The sequence below is a fragment of the Anthonomus grandis genome, chromosome 1, assembly GCF_022605725.1.
Source record: "Anthonomus grandis grandis chromosome 1, icAntGran1.3, whole genome shotgun sequence".
In the NCBI taxonomy this organism is placed as follows: domain Eukaryota; kingdom Metazoa; phylum Arthropoda; class Insecta; order Coleoptera; family Curculionidae; genus Anthonomus; species Anthonomus grandis.
Window position 1 is genome coordinate 17,713,228 of NC_065546.1, and position 24,191 is coordinate 17,737,418.

At 31.0% G+C, this 24,191-nt stretch overlaps 1 protein-coding gene across 3 annotated transcripts in view; it reads left to right on the forward strand.

Moving 5' to 3' along the window:
* The first annotated feature begins 1,227 nt into the window (after window positions 1–1,227).
* Window positions 1,228–24,191, forward strand: part of LOC126737930 (SPARC-related modular calcium-binding protein 1) — a 98,456-nt gene continuing 75,492 nt past the window's right edge. For all 3 annotated transcript variants that reach the window (XM_050443037.1, XM_050443045.1, XM_050443055.1), the window contains exon 1: window positions 1,228–1,525. In XM_050443037.1, coding sequence (XP_050298994.1) covers window positions 1,439–1,525 — 87 coding nt within the window. In that variant the 5' untranslated portion in view covers window positions 1,228–1,438. The remainder of the gene's footprint in view (window positions 1,526–24,191) is intronic.

Here is a 24,191-nt window from a genome sequence, read left to right on the forward strand (position 1 = left end):
CACTAACTTTTCTATGTTACATTGGCTCCGCTTCAGAATGGATTTTTTTCTTAAAATGAATTATCATTTTGTGGCAATTTCAAAGTATTGTTAGTAGGAAGTAATGTATAAAGCCCAATATCCTACACTGACTATAATATACTGCTGTGCTCAGACCTAGAGTCATGTACGACTTGGTGATCTAGTAATTGTCAACAAATAAGACTTTAGATGCTCAAAAGCAGGCTAAACTACAAAGGCTGGCATTACAGCTACGATGAGAACTATACCAGGTACGGCCCTGAACGTCCTAGGTTTACCTGAACTCCCACTGTGAATTCAGAGGAAGGCGCTGTAAATATGAAGGATAGCGCCCTATAACAGCATCATTCCGGAGTAGCAGGGCGTACAGCTATTGTAAAACTGGTAAAGAAGAAAACGTTAATTCTACTGCCTATTAACGCAAAGCCAGAGGACATGCATGGCTAGTAGATTTCTTTAATGTGGATGTATCAAAGTTTAAGAATGGTCCATACAGGGCTATCAGGAGGTGTATCGTCGCAGCACCGATACTAGGACAGCGTGGCTGTTGTCCTGGCACAGAAGGATTATAACAGATCTAACTGGTATCCTAACAGGCCAATGTAGACTCAATAGACATCTGCATATCTTAGGCATGGTGGCCAGTTTGCTATACTCATTTGTGGTGTGGCAGAGGAAATGGCATATTATTAAATAGGAGAATGCGAAGAGATCAGGTGAGAAACTATGGGTATCCCCTTTCTGCCATCAGGGAGCTAAAGGTCCTTAACGGAGAAGATTGCTCTCCTTCAAGAGGAGGATGGGTTGTTTGCTTAGGGAGACTTAATAGGGTGGCCAGCAGTAATAAAGAAGTTTCAGAGGTTGTCAGAAATAGACTTTTAAGACTGCTTGCCAAACACTGTCCCCCCACCCTTACTAATAAGAAGAAAACCTAGGTATTGCCGGCTAATTTAACTACTAACTGAGGTGTTATTTCCGTTCCTAACATTTTACTATTTCATTAACTCGATTTCTACTCCAGGAACTCTACTTCTTACATTACCAGTTATTATTTTAATGAATCTGTCAAGTTCCTTTCATCTCGAGTCCTTAATTTTCTTATTTTCTCTTACCCTATTGCATTTATATCCATTTAAACTCACCGAGAGAACCGAACCCACACTTGTCTTAAAATATTAAATCCGCCGAGTTTGCTTGGCAGTCACACTGGAGCCTGGTGTATAGATACTCTTCGGCTTTACACCAGGTCGGTAGTTGGTGGTAGTCAGTGGCACGGTCATCGCAGGCTGAGAATACCGAGGAACATCGCCGTAGCTCGTTTTATATTTTTGATTATTTTTTCTTTCGTGCATTATCGGCACAGAAATATGAATTTTTGACTGTTTACTTGGCTGTTTTATATCTGGTGACTATCAATATGTGGAAACTTAATGATTTATTGTTTGTTGTTGCTGTTGTGTTTATTGTTTCACGATGTGCTGTTGGGTCAGAAGACTCTGAAGAGGTAAGAGTTTTAGTTTCCGTTTTTTTTTAAGTAAATTACTTTAAAACGAAAAGAAACCAAAATTATATTTTTTTTAAGTCTTAATAATGAATTGATTTTTTTTTTATTTATTTGATACGTATTTTTTCGAATGAACAGATCAATAGATTAGGAACTTAAACAAAAAAAATATTAATTTAGTTAGCTTAAGTACTCAGTGCCCACGTACAGCAGCAGGTAAAGCTTGAAAATATTTCCTACAATTTTCGTATTTGTTTTTGTCATTAGAAACTTTTTTTTCTTATAGTTTTTTTCTTATATTCTTGTAATATATGTTAAATATAAAAAGTTTGTTGCTCGCTAGTTATCTCTTAAAATCCGCCCAAATATTTTTTATAGGGTTTAGATTTGAAGATTATGAAGGCCTTATAAGAATATTAATATTTCTAGCTTAAACCAGCTACTTATGAATTTGCCTGTTCTAGTACTCAAAAAATAACCTAAACCATAATGTTACTCTACTTTGGAGAATTCACTCTATAGAAAAAATATTTTTATGGGCTTCAAAACTTCTCTTTCATGCAGGCTTTCAAATTGGGTATTGATATTTCTGATCGGGATTATTTAGGTAAATGTAAAAAATCTATTCTTGCAGTGAGCTAGTAAAATTAATAACATATATAAAGATATCGTGAAGGGTACAAGCGTAGGCGTAGTTAGCCTTTTAGTTAGAACGGAACAGAAACGAGGAAAATTAAATTATAAATAGGTATACAAAAATATATTACAAAGATACATTTTTTATAAGGGATGTTTTTATTTATTTACTTATTAACAGTGAAATGCAATTAGAACGAAATAACCTAACAAGTATATATTTTTATATATATTTAATATATAACATTAATAAATATTTTAGATAATAATTATTTAATGATCAATATCTTAATAATCGTTCGCCCATTTAAAAGTTGTACAATATTATATTATGATATAATAAAAAGTGTTTAGATCAGCTGATACATACGATGGTAATCCTGTTTAAAAGTGATACAAGTCCTTAAAAGACTATGAAGAAATTTTGTATAAACTAGTTCAAATGGCACATTTTTAGTAAAATTATATTAAATATTTTATACAGGTTATACACAGGCTCATAGCTATACAAATAATCTTATAATGAGAAGAAGTAAACAAGCTTTTTGCATTCGTTAAGTGTTTCAATGTAACTATACAGCATAAAAGGGCAACCACAGTAACGAATAATATTCAAGAAGGAATCTGACCAACATGATATAAAAATTTTATTGATAATAATATTGATTAAATTTTAATGATATTTTTAGCATTCTCGTCAACAATAGAATGTAAATAAATAAAATTAAAAATAATAAAATTAAAAAAACAATAATAACAAATAGAGGGCTTGTGACATGGGATCAAACCCTGGGGCGTATATCCAATACCAATTTTAAACCTTTTATCCCTTGATGATGAACACCACTATGTCCGAAACATGTAGGGCATTTTAAATTAGACTAAATGCTTAATAAATAAGTGAAGGGAAACTGCAGGATTTTTATTTTACCTTGATGTAAAAATGTCTTATATCACTAACTTGATACAGTAAAAAATATGGCCACTAAAAGCAAATGATGCATCAAACATAACTTCCAAATCCTAATGATGAGCTATGTAAGTGGGATATTATGAAACGGCTTTATAATCCTGGCAAATACAAATAATTTTTATTTAAAAATGTTTCCCATACGACACATACACTACATAAGTAAAAAAAGAAACGCTAAAAGAGAAATACGTTGATATGTCTTTAATGATTATATTAAGTAAGATGCCCTAAATACCAACCTTGAAAAAAACCAGAAAATATTTCAATTTTAATTAGGAGACTATTGTTCACATTGACTGCTTGATCTGTTTAATATAATAGTATACCCACATATCATTCAAGCAACCATTTTTAAGGGTTTAATCTAGTCTTGGAGTGGAGTATAGTTATTTATTTGACTTATATTTTGCTTGTCTTAATAATAATTAAAGGTTTGGATAACAAATAATCCAAAAAGGAACATTTAAAGATCATTAATGAAATATGCAAAGGCCAAACAGTTTGGTAAAATGCACGTAAGATCGTATCTATTTAAATTATGCATATGCAAGTTTTAGTAAATTCTAAGAGACTTACAGTATTCAATGAAATTCATAATTTTTCAGCTTGTGACGTAGAAGCTCATGAGACATACAATGAAAAGCTTTGCTAAGAAGACAGAGCAGGTGCCACAGATAGAGATAGTTGTCATAACCATCCATGATGCTTAACGAAAGCTCAAGCACAGCATGCATCCTGCTTCTGTTCTGTCTAAATCCAAATTGGCAGTCCGAAAAAAAATATTTATTTTAGAGAAGTGCACAATTTGGGTGGCTAATGCTTTTTTAAAGATTTTGGAAATAGCCGGGAGCAAAGAGATTGAAGAGCAAAGGGGCTGAATTTATTAACAGAATTGATTGGGCTTTTTTAAGGCTAGTGGGAAAAACTTGTATGCATATATTTATTGAACATTTATGTTTTATGTATGTCCATTAATTTTTTGGGTATATATCTTTAAATTGTATTAAAAAAATTAATACAATTCAAAGTAGGATTTTTGTTAATTTAATTTATTTTACAGATACATATTTGTAAAAGACTAAGATACGTATATATGTCTTCTACATAGATATTACTCGGTATTTCACAATACATATTTTTGTCTTTGATCTAATCTATAATTTCTATCAATACTATCATCTTCAAGGGTGATCATCATCATCTTTAAGATTAAAACTTTAGCCTTCGACCTCAAAATAAAGAGACCTCAACCTTCTACGCTCAGTAATTTCCTATTAAATCTAATGCTTAACTGCTGGTTGATTAACTGTTCCTGTCAATAATTAGGTTGGTGGATGCTCCGCTATCACTCCTTAACAAAGCTAATTCTTCGTTTTTATATCTGGCGTCTTTTGCCGACTTATCAACAGGAATTCATTGAAACCTACGTAGCCGGGAATTCATATAATATTGAACTATGGTCCCTAGCTTAAACGCCAGCAATTGATAGCATGATTAACTTTAGTGTTTTCTGCGTTGTTTGCCACAACAAGATTATAAAATTAATGGCTTTTTTTATGGCTCTAATCGGTAATCAACTTTCCACCAAACTGTAAAATCCGTTTGAAAGTTAATGGGGTGGGCGCGAGGTAAATTGTTGACACAAGGAATAACATCGAAAAGTACTTAAAACCGTCACACAAGGCATACTGGCGCATTTAACATCTGGAATGTTATTGCCTCTAAATTTTAATTGATCCTTTTGTAAACCGTCTGGACTACGTTATTACTATTATATTGCATAAAGTACTTAAGAAGTGCCTTTTTTAATAAATGATGTCGCTTGTTTATGGATTTTTATTAATTGGTTAAATACAAGTTATAACTTAATTTGGGTTAGTTTTAACTTATAAAAACAAGCATTTTAGTGAACCAAATTTTAATATAAAAAGATATATTAGATACTGGCTATTTATTGATAAACAAAAACAATTATCTATATTACATTATTACAATTAAATAAGTTTAGCAAAAAGAAAACAACAACAAACAAAAACAAAATAAATAACAATTATTTTAACAACAAATAAACATTTCTCAAATCCGTCTTTTGAGCCGTAAACCTTTTTAGGGAGACATTTCAAATAAATTGGAATAAATTGGAGATGAGCTATAATAAAACCTAATTAAAATATTTTAGTTTAAAATTTCTTAAAATAATATAAGCTCTTATATATTTTGGAATGAATTAACATTTTCTATCTAAATTTTGGGATATTTGCGAGTTTAAGAGAAAACTTTTAAGTATTTTTGACTTCTAGATCCTATTATATTATAAAAACTTATTAAGTAGTCAAAATTGATTGGTTTATTACTTAGCATTTTTAGAGTGTTTTATTATAATCTTCTCCAGGGCCTCTACTAATATAGCTAAATTTTCATATCATAATGAATATGTTACACTGACTAAATAATGTAATCAATTTTATGAGACAATATGATATGAGAGTTTTAGGAGTCTTAGTTAATAAGCTGCAGAGTTTTTATATCAGTTTAAATAAAATGTGTACAAAACCTCTGGGTAAAGCCATCGTAACAGCAGTTTTTTATCCCGAAATTGTGAAGATGTTTTTATTAAATATATTGAAAGAGTATTGGGTTTTCAAATATTTTATATATAAGTCTCCAGATTGCGTTTTGGTCAATCACATTTAACCTATAAACTATACTAAAGAATAACAATATCTTACAAATAATGCATACAAGCCAATGGACGTAAAAACATTGATTTGATTGATGTTCAAGGCTTCCTCTTCAATCAATATTTATGAAACAACAATATCCAGAATGCAAAAAGCATTTTAATTTGATGACCAATTATTCGGACTTCAGGCTATGGTGTACTCGTCCCATGAAGAAATAAAAATTACTTATTATTATTTAGGCCTAGTCTTAAGGCCTTAAAAAAAATGGAAATTTTCAAGGATGCCTAGAATTAAAATAGATCGAATATAATGTAATTCTGGGTCAAAAGAAATTAATTATTTGATAAATTTTATTTCAATTCCAATAAAAAGATGAACACAAGATGTTTCGCCTTTCATGATTTCGGACTAAATATACAACGAAATACCAATTCTCGTTGCAAAAACTGTGACTTTGAAGGGTTACTTCAGCTCTAGGGTTAAATACATATCAAAATGTAAAATTTAAAACATGACTTTTGGGGTCAAGATACAATTTCAACATTGAATTTTTAAGTCAAAACCCAACGACTTTTTTCTAAAACAATTAAACTTAAAGATTTACTACAGAGGCCAATTTTTAAGCTACGAATTAAAAATTGGCCTCTGAAATGTAAGATCATTTTTTATGTTGTATGATAGAAATACACAACTTTGAGGTTTTTTGTTATCAGAGGAAGATGATTCTGGAACTTATCAAATGTTTAGGAAAGATAGGGTTACCAGGAAGGAGGTATGGCAATTTATGTTTGATCTACCTGTACACTGCAAGTTCTTGTTTTTAAAATGAGGCTGGGTAATAAATATTATGAGTTTTGTGTTTTTTATAGGCCATCAATGCTAAATTTTGATGTTTTACTACTAATTTTGAATGTGTTTTCATAGCTGTAGATAATTGTTTTTTTAGGGAATTTTAATAATAAGTTATTAGATATTCAGAATTCACTTACTATACTATTCGAAAACTACAACCTATCAAATCAATTAACTGAAAAACCCACAAGAGTAACGACAAATATGCTGCTGGTTTCTAATAAGGAACACATCCACCTGCAGATAATATATCTGACCATAAAATTATATATTGCAAATTAAATTTAATGAAAATAAGCTGCATTTCCAAAGTTATTAAATATCGTTGTTTTAGAAACTTTAACGTAAACAAATGCCGACATGTGCAATTTGTCTTGGAATTATATATTTTACGAAAATTATATAAATATTAAAATAAGAGTGTTTAATGATTTTATTGTACGCCTGTTTAGCATTAAACGGCCTGTTTAGGTTCATGCGCAGGCATGAATCTAAGCAGGAGCATGAACTATTCGAGAATCCCGCATTATAAAGCCTAGAGCACTATGGAACAGAGAAAATCTAAAAATTTTAGGAGATAAGGGATACTGTTCTACGTACATTTGAAAAATCAAAAAGAATAGACGATTGGAATATTTCCAAAAACTTATATCAATGGAAAACTTTAAGAAGAAAATCTCTGCTTAAAACTTTTCTTAAAAATAATGTGTTTTGTCGATATTTCCGAAGAAAACATTTTATTTAGTATAAGATTTAAGCTATGTATTTAAAATAAATATTTGGAAGCGTCCAATCGATAGTTATGTTTTATTAAATTAGATTTTATTTTGCCTTTAGTTCATCCTTGCTACCTTCCTGTCCGGCAAACTAATCTAATCTGTCTAAATATCTTTAAATAGATTCACTTAAGAAAAAAAAATTATATACTTAGCAGGTCATTTAGCTTTAAGGTCTGATGATGCTTTATTAGCGAAACATGTTACCTGATTAATACATAAAAAGATTTTGAGACTGAGACTTAGAGTTTTCATTTTTTTCTCTAGTTACGTAGGTATCTTTAAGATAATGGACGAGTTCTTTCAGATTCACTTAAGTAAGAGTTATGTTACTTAAAAATTGACAATTAAATTAAATAAGCTAAGAGAGTATTATTTTAAGTGGTGCTTAGTTCTTAGAAAATAATAATAGTTTGAATAATAGTATTTACAGGAGCGTTCATTTTCTTATATTTTATATTGATCTATACTAATAAAATAAAATAAAAATATTAAAACAAAATTATGGTTTTTTTCTTACATTTATGTTATTTAGAGTTTTTAATTAAGCATAATTTTTTTATATAAAACGAAAAATAGATTTTCTTTAATTATATGATCTAGGCTGTTAGATGATTGAACTTAAACCAATAAATGCCTATTCTATTTTATACCAAAAATGTACCTGCGAACATATGTTCGCATATAATAAAATTCTTTTGCTTTAGCTAAAAATGTTTACTCAGCTTACGTATATATTTTTATTGAATCATGACAAAAGACAATTATAGTGTATTTGAGAAATGTATAAATTAATAAAATGGAGAATTTCATTAAGTTTTAGGCGTATAACTAACAGAGTTTTAAACATGTTGATATTTGCTATTTGAATTTCTTAATATTACGTGAATCAAGAAAGATAGTTTCAAATAACTTGAATCATATATTAAATGATTTAAAAATATGGAGTAATTTATGCTAAAAATTCAGATTTTTATTTTTTTAAATATTTATTAAAAATTAAAGTGATTAGTGTTATAAATAGTTTTAAAGAGAAAAAAGTGCTACTTTTAAAAAAGACCAAGTAGGGGTCATAACTCATTTACCACGCCTCTAATCTTTTTCTGATTTAAAAAAACATTTGAGATACTCTTGAATAAACAAAATAGAACACGGAGTACAAGTTACATTAAAAAATTGCATAACCTATTAATGAGTCAGCCTGTCTTTGTGAAGTTGTTACAGTCTATACTATGATTAAAGCAGTACAAGAAATTTACTATAATTTACTATAAATTGTATTTTACATTATACTACGGTTAAGACCTATGCTTATAAAAAATGTTTGATTTAAAACCCTCCATATATTAAATCGTTTCACATGACGTTAAAAAACGTAGTGTATATCTTAAGAAAATAAAAAAATTGTATTTTTTTTGAATATTTATTCTTGTTATAAAAATTGCATTATATGAGTATTTAATTCGTCAAAGGTTCCCTTTTACGCCTATTTTTGCTCCACTTAATGCTTAATTAGTATTTTACCGATATTACCGCATGCTGTTAAAAATCATTATATTTTTCTTTTTGTGCGTGTATTATTTGTTGGCGGATTCCAGTAAAGCTGACATAAAAATATTCAGAAAAAATGTACATTCATAAAGTGCTTGTTTTCGTTATGATACCATTTCAAAATTAAATTACATTTTAAAAGTATATAAGCCTAAAATATAGGTTTCCTTATTTTGAAAATTCATATAGAATGTTAATAAAAAAATAAAATACGTTATCTTACGCAAATTTATCATGCTTAGCAACTTATTTATAGTCTTCTTCACTCCCTCTGCTTCAACATTTAAAATAATATAAAGCCTCTTGTAAGCAGTTTTAGTTTAGTTTTAAGGTTCTCCCGAAGATGTTAACATCGATAGTGAACACGTGTAACACGAAAGTAAAATGAAGAGTTTTGGTTAGTGGCAAACCTATTCTTTGATCTTTTTCCGTTATGAATTAAAAATGACAAATAGAGTATCGTTGTTTTAAGAATATTACCTTATATAGAAAAATATAAAAATTACCGAATATGCCATTTAAAATTAAAAAATTAAGGTTAAACCAAAAGTGACAGAATACAGACATGAAAAAATAAATTAAAGATAGTACGAAGAGTTAAATGGCAAAAGAATAGGTTATCTTTAGAAATTATGTCATCCACACTAAGGAAACTTATGTTTTCTTAGTGGGGGTGCTGTATTTTTGTTCCAAAACCAGAGTTAATAGAGCTAATTACCCAAATTGATTGTTTGCTTCTGTTTGTGATCTCTTATGTTTTTTTTCGTTATTTTTTGCTTTGTTTCTCTGATTGTTGTGCCCTGACGAAGCTAAAAAGCAGAAACACGTATCGACAAGTACCATCTTTAGTTGTTCTGCTTTTCATATTACGGAATATCGCGATAAACCTATTCTTTTGCTACCAAAAAGTAAATACCAACTTTCATTTGTTTTACTTAGAAAGTAATGACGCTATAAATTGCTCCCGTTATCCAGGAGCATCCGGTATCTTGAACTAATTGTAATGTTAATACAAACATTATTTATTTGCAAAACAAAAAACATTTGCTATGTGACAGTCTAATTTTATCTTCATTTGATTGCGGTGATGTAGTGTATGATAGGCTTTTCACTGCATATATTCAAAAAAATTATTGTATGAGATTTAATATAGTAAAACTTGTAAAAGTCATATAACAGCATATCTTAAGAATATTAATTATTAATATATATAAATACTACAAATTGATAACTTTTTATATCGTATAATAAAAAATAGTTGACAAATAGACCTCTGAAGCCAATTTGAAGAGTTCCAACTTTAAACGCCACGCGTATTAATTATTTTATCGTACCAATCCATAGAACTGTAGCTTTTCAGCACCCTTTTAAATATGTAGATACTGAACTGTAAAACGGACTTAAACGGTCTTAAATAACTACCCATGAAAAATAAAGTATATACTTTTGTTTTATCTCTAATTTTGATTTTTAGTTAATTTCTTTTGTTCTCTCTACACCTTTAAGAAAGAAAACCTCAGTAAAATATATGGGATTCACTATTTTGCTAAATCATTGTGTTTGACAGGGCTGAGTAATATTTCGTATTATCAGGTGAGGTTGTGTGGGTTCTTGTTCCACCTTCTACTTGCGTTCTTCTGACCGATCGCTGCTGCCTTACAGTCTGACCTACTGAGTTTGGGATTGGTGTATTTTCTTTTTCATAAGTTTTCTTAGCTTTGTTATATCTAGGTTTAGCATGGAGTAATGGTTTGTATAGTCGAGAGGTAGTCCTATTTATTAACAAAGATAATTAATATTTTATAAATTTAAATTTTTAAGGATTATTACAAATAAAATATTTCTTAATATATTTGGTTTATTCAATTTTTATATCCCATTTCTTTTCTTATATTTTTAAGCTTTTGCAAGTGACACCTAGATTTATTTTCACTTTCCATTATTTGAATGAATTTTTATATTATTACTAATTTTTAGAGACAATTAACATCTCAGCATAGTATTAATCCTTTAAAGTAAAGTTTTATCATTTTTAGCCCAATAAAGAATTTTTTTAAAGGTAATTTAAGCATTATTTTAGATACAATTTAGATAAAAGATCAGAAAAACGATTCAGATAAAATTTTATGAATTAAACAGCCGTTTTTACTTTTATTAACTTTTGCTCGCGGCATATTTCAGTTACGAGAATGTGTCTACATATATCAACGAATATAGACTTTCATTATAAGCACTTCTTTATATGTACAATATTATATATTTTTTTAATTTTATTACTCTATAAAAGTTTCAAATATAACCTATTTCTTGGCGCGACTATTAAAATACAGGTTTATTCAGGTCATGAAAAAATATATTTTCATAAGCTACATCTTAATAGCTAGTAAATTAAAAAAAAATTAAAAAGCAATAATCCCAGTAATAAAAAGGACATAAGTAACACTGAAACGTGCACATACTAGGTAACTAAGGTAAAAGGCTCATAATCCTCAATGACAGAAACAACAAGTGTTAGGAATTGTAGGGAGTTATATAGAAGATTTTTTTATTAACATCTATCGAATCCTGCTCTTAAACACATTCCTAGATTTTTATATCAGAGCATTGGATAGTTTGTTGAAGAACTTACTACCTCCTAATATTTCGGATCACTCCAGAATTGCCATACATAGAGTTGCCTTGTCTTCATTCTAAAAAACGTACAAAGAAGTGAGTGGTATGCTTATGTAGAATATCATCGGTAGAGTATTTTAAGTTTATCCTTTATATAAATAATATTCTTCCTTTACATGAGATTTTGAACTATAAAGATCCAATACATTTTTCCTTATGATCCCAACTTCCTTCGCTGCTGCTAAATTCTAGAAACAAAGGAATTTAATATAATATATTTCAATAGAAACATTATTTTTAGGAAAAGCAATGACGTGTACAATATGGACACCACTGATAAAAAATTTAAATAATAATTAATCTTTTAAGTTATAAATGCCTTTTGTTACTTCAAAGCCGTGTACTAAATTTTATAGAAATATCTCAAGTAGGAAAAAACCTTTTTTCAAAATTATTACGATTTCCGAAAACTTTAACACTCTTCAAAAACGAAGCATCTCTCGATATAGGTTTTTTATGTACAAAATTAAAACTTATTTTGAACACAGAATGTGCTGTTAAAATTTGGACATGTAATTTGAGCTACTCTGTACGTTCCCTGTTTGACTGGATTAGAAGAGTTCAGTAAAGCACCTACCCTTAAGCTACGTACTTATGGGGAGAAATATTTATAGATCATTTGCAAATGATTGTGTGGATGCGCAGATTCATATACTTTCGTACCGTACTTGTGTAGAGATAGAAACTAACTACGATTAATCCGTATTAGATTTGCAACAGCGTCTTATTCAGTTTATATTAAGTGGCCGAGGTTTTCCACTAAAGCACTTCTGTATATTATTAAAACAAAACCAAAGTTTATGTTCGCGTCGATTTCTGTAGAGAGAAAAATAAACGAAACCGTGATTTATGCGGACTAGACGTTCTCGATCAGATAATTCCCTAAATCATTTTGTATGTCTGATTTATCGATCGAATTATATTAACTTGCTTTGTAGTTTCGGGAGATGTTATCAAATTTTATTGGATATTAAAACTATCCTAGTGTGATCTTAATACACACGTGTCAGATTACAAGTTTAAAAATAGAAAAAGTGCATATGAACTAAATGCTTGAAAACATCTTGTCGGACTTGCATTGTCTTATTTATTTATTGTAACACGACGTTTCACAGAATCAGAGGATCTTCAGCCAGCCAAGCGTCGATATACCCAACATCTGGAAGCCTCTACTCTCAGGACAGTGTAGGATCTAGAGAGACGCGTGTCCTTCCCCCCTCCAACTCTTTTTCACGGATGACTTTCCCTCCCTTCCCCCCCCTTCCAAATCGCTGCACACATCTAGTATATAAGCCTATAGAATAGTAGTTTGCTTTCAGTTTACACTTGATAACGGTTGGAGATACTTACCAACCGAAACGTCGTGTTACAATAAATAAATAAGACAATGCAAGTCCGACAAGATGTTTTCACTGTACCATTGTCTACCACCTTCAAAAACAAACTAAATGCTTATATGGGATATTTCTAAGATATTTTGAAAAGCTTTCTTTCTAAAAAAAATCATATATTTTTTTTAAATTGGGAAATAGCCACTAAGCACATTATAAGCTTGTCCTTTGAATATTTCTTTTTTGATACACCAAACAAAACAAGTTGCATATGGCAACTCTATTACAAACTCTGGAAACTGAATAAGTACCCCCTGGCAAGTGGCGAGAGAGGCTCGTGTAGGAAGCACAAAACTCTAAACTTAAAAGCATAAGATTCCAACAATTTTTTTAGCAATGTATCTGAAGATCAAGTATCTGAAGACCGAGCACTACAAACTAAATAACCTACTTACTAATGTGGCTTACAGATTAACTTTAAATCTACATATTTGTACTGTCTTTTGGAAAATAAGAGCTAAGAATGAACTTATATTTCCTTTTATAGTCTTTCCTTACTCCAAATTTAGTGTTGTATTTTTTTTTTGAAGAGTAAACACGTGACGTAAATACCAGTCTTGAACTATCGACTTGTTGTACTGCCTTCTACTTTATCTGAAGTAATGGAAAGCCTGGCCAATATACGCATTAATAAGTTGCTTACTAACTTTAAACTGGTAAATAAAAATCTATTTGGTTTTTAATAAAAAAGCACCGCATATGCTCTCTTTTCTGAAAATTGCACTTATGAGGGTCTATAAGGCAGATCATCATATAAACATAATTTTTAATAATGTACCTCAGTGATCTGCTTAGGTTCAACATTTTCGTCATTCACATTGCTAGCTTTTGATTTCTTATGAAAGACAGGAGCGCTTGCTGATAATCGCACTATACAATGGTATATGATATAAGTGGGGTAGAACCCAACAGAAAGTTTAAAAGTCACTGATTTGGCTGCATATATCTTTCAAAAAACTTACGACTTACCATTTTATTTTGTTGGAATATTTCTCCAAAACCGGAGGTAATAAAACTGATTACTTATTATTATTATTAATATTACTCTTATTATTATTTTTATGAATATTACTATTACTATTATTAGTTCTGGTTTCCATATAAATATCTGATCTATGGTTGATTTAAAGCAGTACCGAATGCACCACTGGGCACCTGCCTTACTATGTGACCTGTATTCAGCACAACTGACTTCTGTAAGACAAGCAGGTTACGTTTACAGGTATTTAGTCAATGACTTTTGATAACCTTTATGATATTAATCCTGTTGCTCCTATTACGACGGGTATAATTGTCGTCTTCATATTCTACAGCCTTTGCGTTTCTATCTGTTAAGCTTTATATTTGAGGTATTTCTCTGCTTCTTTTTGGGTGATGTTGTAAATAGATGGGATTGCAACGTCTATGAGTTGGCACGTTCTCCGCTTCTTATCTTTGATTATAATGTCTGGTCTGTTTGCGATTTGTGGTATGTCGATTACAGAGTCCGCGTTGTGCTGATGGTACCACTTGTCTTGAACTTTGATATAGTGTTATTTGCAAATATTCCAGTGCAGATGTTTGGCAACTTGGTTATGCCGATCAAGATACGCTTTTTTTGCCAGGATTGGGCATGCTAAGACTACATGATGTATGATTTCCTGGTGCGTCCAGCATAGCCTGCAGTTTAGGTATTTGTAGGTAGGTAGGTACTTTTTAGGATGTTTACTATCTTGCAGTTGGTGGCTATAGCTTGTTCCTGGCAAGCTGTTTTAAAAAAATCTGTTTTCACTTTGAGTAATCTCAACGTATCACAGATAGTGACACTCCATGATAGTGTCTCACTAATTGTATCTTTTATTGTCTCTTTTACTATCTTCTCATTTAAAGCTTTCTCTGTCCATTTTTTCTCTGTCCGTTTCTTTCTTCCTTTTTTTTTTGCTTATGACGTTCTTTCAAATTTTTAACTTTAATATCCGTTTTCTTTGGAGCCTGATTCTCATTAGTTTTAGGTGTATATGCTTACTTATACGCCATGCCTAGATACTCTTCTCCTTATCTTAATTCCAGGTAAGCCTTCAGATTCTTTGTGGCAATAGCGTAGCTGGTTTCTAAGTTGATTATTCCTCGCAACCTTTCCTTTCTGGGGATGTATAAACGGCTTTAGAGTGTATAGGGCGCCATGCATAGTGATCAGTTTCCTGGTGTGAGAATCTAGTTTTTCTCATATCTCCCATATCCAATTTATTAAAGCGAAGCTGTATTGCACTCCAGGCACTGCCAATGGTGTAATGGCGAGGAATTTATTCTTTGCGTTATTATTTCTATTAATATTATTATATTATATTATATTATAATAATAATCATATTAATGATAATTTCAAAACGATTAAATATTTATAGAAATCACAAAAAATATTGTATTAAGAACTTTCCATTAGCCATTTTCTGAATAACGCTTTGCAGTTATGCTTTTGTACTAAATAAGAGTGATGCACCCTAGTCGTTTAAACTCGTGGCTGTTTTCACTAAATAGTGGTACTAAATTACGTCTATTTTTTATTAAGTTGAGCATTGCAGTTTTCAAATATAAATGTTTTATATTTAGAAGATTACAACCTAAAAAATTGAGTAGTGGGAAATAACAATAGTAATCCAAACTACATTTAATTATACGTTTTGTATTCTGTTTAATGGTTTTAGGCTTTTGTCGAATGCACTATCCCAAGCAACTATTGCCAGAACAAAATAAATGGGTTTTAAATCACTATTTTTAAGAATTTTATAGATGTTTGTAACAGTATAATTGAAATCTAACTTTTTAATTTGATTAAAATGGCGAATACAAAAAAAATTGAACATTGCATTTTCAAGAAAGTGTAAAAAATTTTTCTTAGGTAAAATCCCCTGTATATGTTTACATAAAGCAAAATATAATAATTTTTTTAATAAAAAAATTATTTAAACTAATAGTCTAAACCTAAAAATAACAAAGATTTAGTATAAATAAACTTTATTTTTAAGAAAATGATTTTCTTTTGATTTTTGTAAGCATATACAGGGTATTCCATTTAACAAAAGTACATTTTTACATTTTTTCGAAAACGCAGTGTTCAATGATTGTTCTATTTTTATCATTTTAATAGATAAATTTTAGCAGAATAAATCCTACTAGTTTGCTAATTTACCCGACCATGTATCTTAAATATTAACAACAAGAATACTATATAGTGCCGACTTACGGAAGTACCCTGTATGTAGTTTTTTTGTAATTATTCGTAAGAAAATTTACATCAAACTAATTTATCATGTTTCGTATATTCGTTTGTTTATTCTTTGTTTTTGTTTTTTTTTTGTTTTTTTTTCGTTATGGTGAAGGTAATTTTACAAAGGAATTTTTATATAAATTAAACAATGTCTTCAAACATGTTAGAAATGGTTTATTTTATAGTAAATTCGCTTTTTTTAGCGTTATTTAATTAGTGTTTAAGATTTGTTCGGCCATGCTTCATTACATTTTTCGCTCTGTTAATTACATCTTCAGTATATAAGGCCACTTGTAAGTAGTTTTAGTTTAGTTTTAAGCTTCTTTCGAAGATCTAAGTTAAGTAACACGAGAGTAAAATAAAGAGTTTTCTATGGAGCTTTGTTCTTGTTTAAGCCTTGCAGTTGCTTAATTGCGATGGTTTGCATTGGTACTATTATTAGACGCTTTTTATATGTCTAGGAATGTTGCTAGTGCTATTTCTTTGACATCAAGTGATTTTGACAAGAGTCAAAAATCTCTTAAGGTCACGAGGGGTTGTTTTTGTTAATTTTAATATTACTCAATAATTTTTATCCCTATTTATTTGGCTATTATTGCGCCCTGCAACAGGATAATGGCTTGTATCGACCTTGGCCTTTTTAAGTTTATTGAATGATCTAAAATTCGATTCAGTCAAAATGCAAATGCAAGAATAATTGTTTGTCCTATGACAACTTCCTTTTTCAATAAAAGCAATCTGGACAGTTTTACAAACGCAAAACAATTCCTTTGTTTCAAATGACATCAATATATATTTCTTTTAGGATACCAAGAGTGGTTAGCTAATTTTAAATGCAAAATTTGGACGGTGGTATATCTTTACATATATTTAAAAGGGTACAGAACTGGACTAAGTCATTATTAGTTTTAGTAAATATGTTTAATAAATGCAAATCTTCTTTTGCGTCTAAAGCGCTCAGTTAAAGCACTTTATTGAAATAAAAACTAAATTTGTAAGTCTTTTTAATATTCTGGGATATTTTACTTTTAAACAAATATTCATGAAAATATTTTCAATTCCATCCCTGGTTTTGTTCATCAGCAAACCTTTTGATCCTTGTGGCCAACACTACTTTGCAATTTGGAATTTGCATTTTATCTCGTGTGGAACGTTCTTATTAATTAGTTGAATCACCGATTTGTTTTTAACCAGTTTGTTTAAACGCCAACTTTTGCGATAATATATGTTTTTTATACGTCTGCAAATTGGTACCTAATCTAAGAAAAAAGTAAAGAAATAGAATACTAATCATTTAATAAATTGTTAGGTATACTTTGGCTTTGATTAAGTGATTAAGTCACAATTCTTTGTTTTTACATAAATTAATTTTACCTTGATTGGACTGAGACTAAAAAAGGATTGACTCGTTATGATGCTGACCTATCAAAAATGAAAGGAAATATCTTTATTATTTATATATCTGAATCGTGCGCTTAAACATCCTTAAACAGAATCTACCAGAAATCACTTCTAATTATAATAAAGCTAGAAAATGGTATAAATCTACATATTTTATTCCTTGATAGGAGTTATCCCAATGAAAAAAAAATTAGAAATATGATATATAAGTCTCTGGAGAATAATAGTTATTTCTTGGTTATAAATGGTTCTGTTTTGAACAAGTGAATAATATGTTGCTTTCAAAGTTCTATTGATCTATTCTCTTAAGAATCTTATCGAGATTGGCTTTATTTGATTAATTAGCTTTCATTCTCATCATGACATCGTACTTTTTAATTTTATTTTAATTTTAACTTTCAATAGCGGCTTTGTCAACACTAATGTTTAAGTCAGAGATATGGTTATGTCATCAGCAAAAGTGTTGAACTATTTACTGCCATTACTAGCTTATAGACCATTGGAAATATTATAGATGAACTCAATACTGAACCTCATAAAACCTTAAGATTTTTAACAGTATCTGTTAGAGGTATCTGTTGAAATTGATTGAGAAACTACAGAATGTGAAAATGAGTTCGCAATGAGTTTATATCTCTGAAAACAAAAAATTTTTTGGTGTACCTTAAAACACTTATTATAATATACTTAGTCCATTAGATACTCTCTTATAATTTTCAGCCTTTAAGGATATCATATCGATTTTCAATCCTAATATGCTGAATTACAAGATACGTCTTACCTTGCCTTGCATTGCTTTTGCAAACTATGCTAGTGTAATCGAGTTTATAGAGCAATAATAAAAAAATTGCTCTATAAACTGATTTGTAATTAAAATAAAAATCAGCTATTTAAATAAACTATTTGGATTACATAGTTTTTTCTGGCTAAACATGCTCAGGGAAACTATCGTCTATTATATTTTAAAATGTTTTTTTTTTGATAATTTAAAACTTAGTAGTTATCGCAATTTTGGATCATGTTCGAGTGAATTTGGTATGAATACAACACAAGGAATCTGATATCAAAAAATTAATGTAGTTGGGGTATATTGTCTTTGAGTTTGGTAAAACTCTTTTAAGCTTCGTAAAATCACATAAGCGAATTTACTAATATAGATTAAGATAGTTTTTTGTCAGTTCTTGGTTAAACTGATGAAGTCTGGTCAAGATTGAACAACAAATAGATAACATGTTGCAATTTTTAGAATTATTGGTGATAAGATAAGAAAATAAAATTATTACAGATTTATACCAAAAACTAACCAGTACAGACTTTTTTTAAATTACAACTTTACACACCTATGAATATTAATATAAGGTTTATGAATATATGAATGAATATATTTATGAATATTAAGACTTAGTAATTTCTATTTTCATGCAAATAACTCATCTATATTAAAACAAAAATCCCAATCTAATGTACTCAATATTCAGCAAAATCATAGTATGGCAAAAATGTTGTTTTAAAATTCTCTATGTTAATCGGCTCCCTGTAAAACTTAAGAAAGCGTTAACTTAAAAAAATGATGGAGAATCATTTTATTGAAGATCATAATTTTGATTTTCAAGGGATAAAGATTGCATATTGAATGTAATTACAAAAAAATACGTTTTTAAACATTTGTTAACCTTAGAACTGATGGCGATAATCGAGAGAACCTAATCGCACAAATTTTTAATTACATTTTTTTAAATTGATCAATACAACAAAAAGACATATTGTTGTAAATGATCGATATGAGCGTATAATGAGTGCAAATTCTAAGACAACAAAATAGCACTATAGGAATCCTCATATATGTATTTTTATTATATTTATATTATATGTATTTTTTTTATTGTATGTGTAATGGTGCGTTTTTATTGATTTTAAAGAAAATGTGAGCTATGCCATTAAATTAATGTTTTATCAATACCATAGCGAAAGCGATTTTTTTTGGGACTGGTATCTTTTTTTTCTTACACTCACCTGTAATGTTGATGTTGACGGTACCTATACAACCAACTGGGGCTTATTAAATTTGCGCATAATATAAATAAATACCATTAATTGAATTTTGTTCAGTTTATTATCTTATTTCAATTTTCGTTGTTATTTTTTTGCATTTTGTACATACAAAGGAAAGTTAGATTTTTTTGTACTATCATGCGTAAAGTAATTTTTTTATTCATGGCATTTTTAAATTCATTGGAATTCTAGAAACATTCGATGGACAAATTTAATGTAAAATAAAAGTTACCTAAATAATTACTGTTGTAATAATTTTTGTCTAGTTTTGAGAAGGGTATTCTTTTGTCAAACCCTTAGAAACCACATCACCAAAAGCTCTTGGTAATGAGATATTGTCCAAAAAGGCTTGTAAAGTATAACTTATTCTTTAATTTAAAATGTAATAATAGGTATTTTTGACATTGCAAGTGTGTCTTTAAAACATTTAATGAAAATCTAAAATGTTTTTCATTAAAAATAATATATGATCCAGGCTAAACTATTTTAATTTTGAGGAGTTAAAAAAATCCATAAATTCTCTATAACTTAATCAATTTTAGTATTGTCAAGCAAGTAAATCTCAGAAATATCTTTAATTTTTATTTGTTGGCAAAGAAATTTTTTATAGCTCTTGAACTTTTTGCTAGTTCTTGAACCCCTGGTAGTGTGGGACTCCATGGCCGGTTGCTCACTAAAACTTTTCCGTGGGGTGGTACCAGTTGATTCCCTGCAGTGCATTCTGCTCTGTTGCAGTTGTTGTGCCCCGTAGATTTACTCCTACATTTTGCTTCTAGAAAGTTCAGAATTTTGCCCAGGGATAAAGTCCTTATCCTCCCTGGCAACAATTTGGCTTAGCCTTGGTTCCTTCCTGTGGTGCTCTTCCCCGCAGCCTCTATACAGCGGTGTGGTCAACAGTTTTAGAATGGCCGACTGGATGCAAACGCCCCTATAGTTGCCTATTTGGTCATTATCATCTGATTCAAATATTGGGACCTCAAAACTATGCTTCCATAATGACGGAAAAAGTGCTGAGCCAAGGGATTTCTGAAAAAGGAAGAATAGAGGGCGAGAAACAGTACAGACACATTTTTATAAAAATAGTTTGGTATCCCATCAGAATACTAGATCAATACTAATACAATCCCTAGTCTGTGTAGATATTTTCTGCAGGCTGCATGGGCTGTGAGCAGCTCTGCTACCTTTCTCACCTGTTTCCTGGAGTGGCCCAGCATGTTCCCTTGCTTTCAAAGGGTAAGCTGCATAAAAGTTATTCGGCAGTCCCAGCTTTAAAAATTGTTTTCAGTAGTTTTTATGCTCAATTTCCAACCAGTATCTGATATCTTATGCTGACATACTATTGGTTCTGGGCCTATGAGTATATTGTTGGCCCCCTTCATTTCAAGTTAGATCACCTTTCCGGCAGCCCCATGGTTGTCTATATTCTGTAATCTGCGAGATCCTCCCAGCGATTTTTTACAGTCTTTGAACTAATCTCAATCGGTCCTAAAAACTTTGTTGGTCGCCTATTATATTTTTCTGTAATTCTGTTGCTTTTAGTCCCACGTTCAGTGTGAGTTGCCTGCCCTAATATAGACACTGCTACCTCGCTTCGATCATCTTGCCGCGCTATACTATACTGAGTAGCCGCCTTGTCTAGGCCGGTTAACTACAGTTCCCAGTGGTCCTTCTACTTCTTCAATTACAAGGGGTCTGTCTAGCTGTGTGACCTCGGTTTTGTCCGTCCTCCGCGTCATAAGCAGAAGGTCCGAAATCTTGTCGAATAGGCATCAACTTTCGTTATAATTGTTAAATATCTTAAATTACTTCAACAGATTTATACAACCTATTTCTTCAAAAACATCGACACATGGCAGCTATCATCTTTAAAAAAAAGTGAAATATTTATTTACTTTAAAGAGAGTCCCGGGTGAACAAATCAATAGTTTCCATCCCAAATACCGATTTCACTTGTATATTTTGCACGTGCTATAAGCAGCAACTGTTCTGAATTGTTTTGTTTATTTATTTTTATTCTTCAATTGTCATTGCAAATTTGATAGCAAGTTTACAAATAAAATGCATATAACCTTCTAAGGATAAAAACTGCAAATTTTCACGTGATTCTGTATTATAGCTTTAAGGTAAAAGCAAACATAGAAAATACGAAGATATGATTATATGATACAATAAGTTTAACAAGAAACAAGAAAAAGCAACAAAATAAATAATTGAATGCAAGTGAGAAAAGGCTCTGTGTGTACTGAACTACAATAAGAAAAAATGCTTAATCGAGAACAAATTAACAATTATTGGTATGAAACCAAAATCAATAATATCATCTTGGAGCCAAAAAGATACAACAAAAAGAGGAAGAAACCGCAAAAGTAATACCTATGCAGAAACCAAAGGTCACTAAAACCATAGTAACAGAACTCATCACAAGCACCCATAGTTGGAAAAGTCCAGGAAATGATAACATTATAGCCTACATAATTTATAATACAAAAAGCTAACCAGCACTCACACAATACTCACAGAGTATATAAATAACTTTATTAAATACCCAAGGAAGACACTAAGATTTATCACTCAAGGGAAAACTATTTATTATTCGAGGGCAAACCAAGCAAAAAAAACCATCCCAGTACCGACCGATTACGTGTTTGCAAACATGCAAAATAATTATTTCCTGTATCACAAGACTCCTCAATGCGCATGTAGAAGGGCAAAAGATAATTACTGAAGGGAACCAAGGGGTGAAGAAGCAGCTCATCATAGTCTCAATTTTTGTAAGCGAGGTAATGAGAAAACCAGGAAATTATCATGGTATCTGCTATCTGATATGTCGCTTACCAAAAAGTTTGCAACCCTCATCCCTGGTTAATCGAAATATTGGAGATATATAAAGATGACTCAACACTTATACTTGCGCGACTTGCTACTGACTTAGAAAACAGTCATCCAACTGAACATGAAGTCAGTCTCTATAGTCGTCTTGGAAATCAAAATCAACTGAGGCATATTTTAAGGAATTTCGATTAGCTCGCTATAATTCTACTTGGCATTGACCCCCTCGCCATGCAGTTAAACAGAATAGCATACACGATAAACGGTAAAGTAAAGCATACCGTATCAGAGTAGCTTTACATAGAGGGTTTTAAGCTCTACGCACCATCTTATAATAAACACAATGAACTGAATATGTTAGAAGAACAATTCTCGAAAAATATCAGTATGAAATTAGGCCTAGACAAAAATAAAGTAATCAATATAGAAATAAAAATCAAATTAAGAGAAGTGCAACTGATACACGGCTGCTTGATAAAGTCCAATGCTAGAAGAAGATGCCTATAAATCCCTAGGGAAGCAATAGGCGTATAGAATCGATCACACCAATATTAAAGAGAATTTCTTAAAGCAATATCTCTCCAGAGCAAACATAATGAGAAATGAGAGAACCAAGAATAACTTACGAGGTAGCACCCTGCATTGGACAATATCCTATTGTTCCTAGTGTCCGCAGGATACACGGGGTTGCGTGCCGGACCGTTACGGGGTAACACTGTGTATTCCTTAATAAAGTGCAGAGGGCTACGGGTCGGACCGTTACGAGATAGCACCCTGCATTGGATATTATCCCATTATTCCCAACCTGACAACCTTGCCATCTTCTACCTACATAATTAAGACCGCGTCTACCGACATTTTAAAGAGAGTTGCCCAAGGTTACGAGCGACCGCACTTATTTTCCATATTAGACCGCTTAAATATCCTGTAGGTGACTTACCGCTTACCATTCCGATTAATACCGACCGTTTCATGCTTTATTATCTCTGGGCTGTATCTGACTCTTTTATTCACTGCCATAAATTACCGTACCGCTTTTACATTTGGCTTACCGACCTTCATTGCACCCCTCCTCTTCCCGCACCGTACCGTATTGAATTTGGCCATATGTAAGGCTTATTGAGAAGTGTTAGCAAGGCGATGACATGTTGGATTTGGGGATGGATAAATGTGATTTTGTTACAATGTTGCCTATTGGTTTGCTCACACGGAGGACCTGGATTACTTTCTTTACTGTCTAAAGGCTACCCGATAGGCCGTGGTCCCTCATCCACATTAAACTTGAGGGTGGCGCCCGAGAAAATGGTTGGATAACCAACTACAAACTTTATAAATAATCCAGAAGATCGAGAGGGGATTATAAAAAGATTAGTAAGCGCCAGTAATACCATTACGAAACTGGTGTAAATATAGAAAGCACCACTCTAAAACAAGTACGCTAAGCATGACAATACCGAGAAGGGGAGGAGGAAAAGGCCTTACTGGCATCAAAAATCTACAAAACGGACAAGTTAAACTATTGAAAAGGTACTTTCAATAAAGAAAATTATTCTCGTCTTTACATAGAAGTATTTGCCTAGCCGCCCGCGCATACACGCCCTTA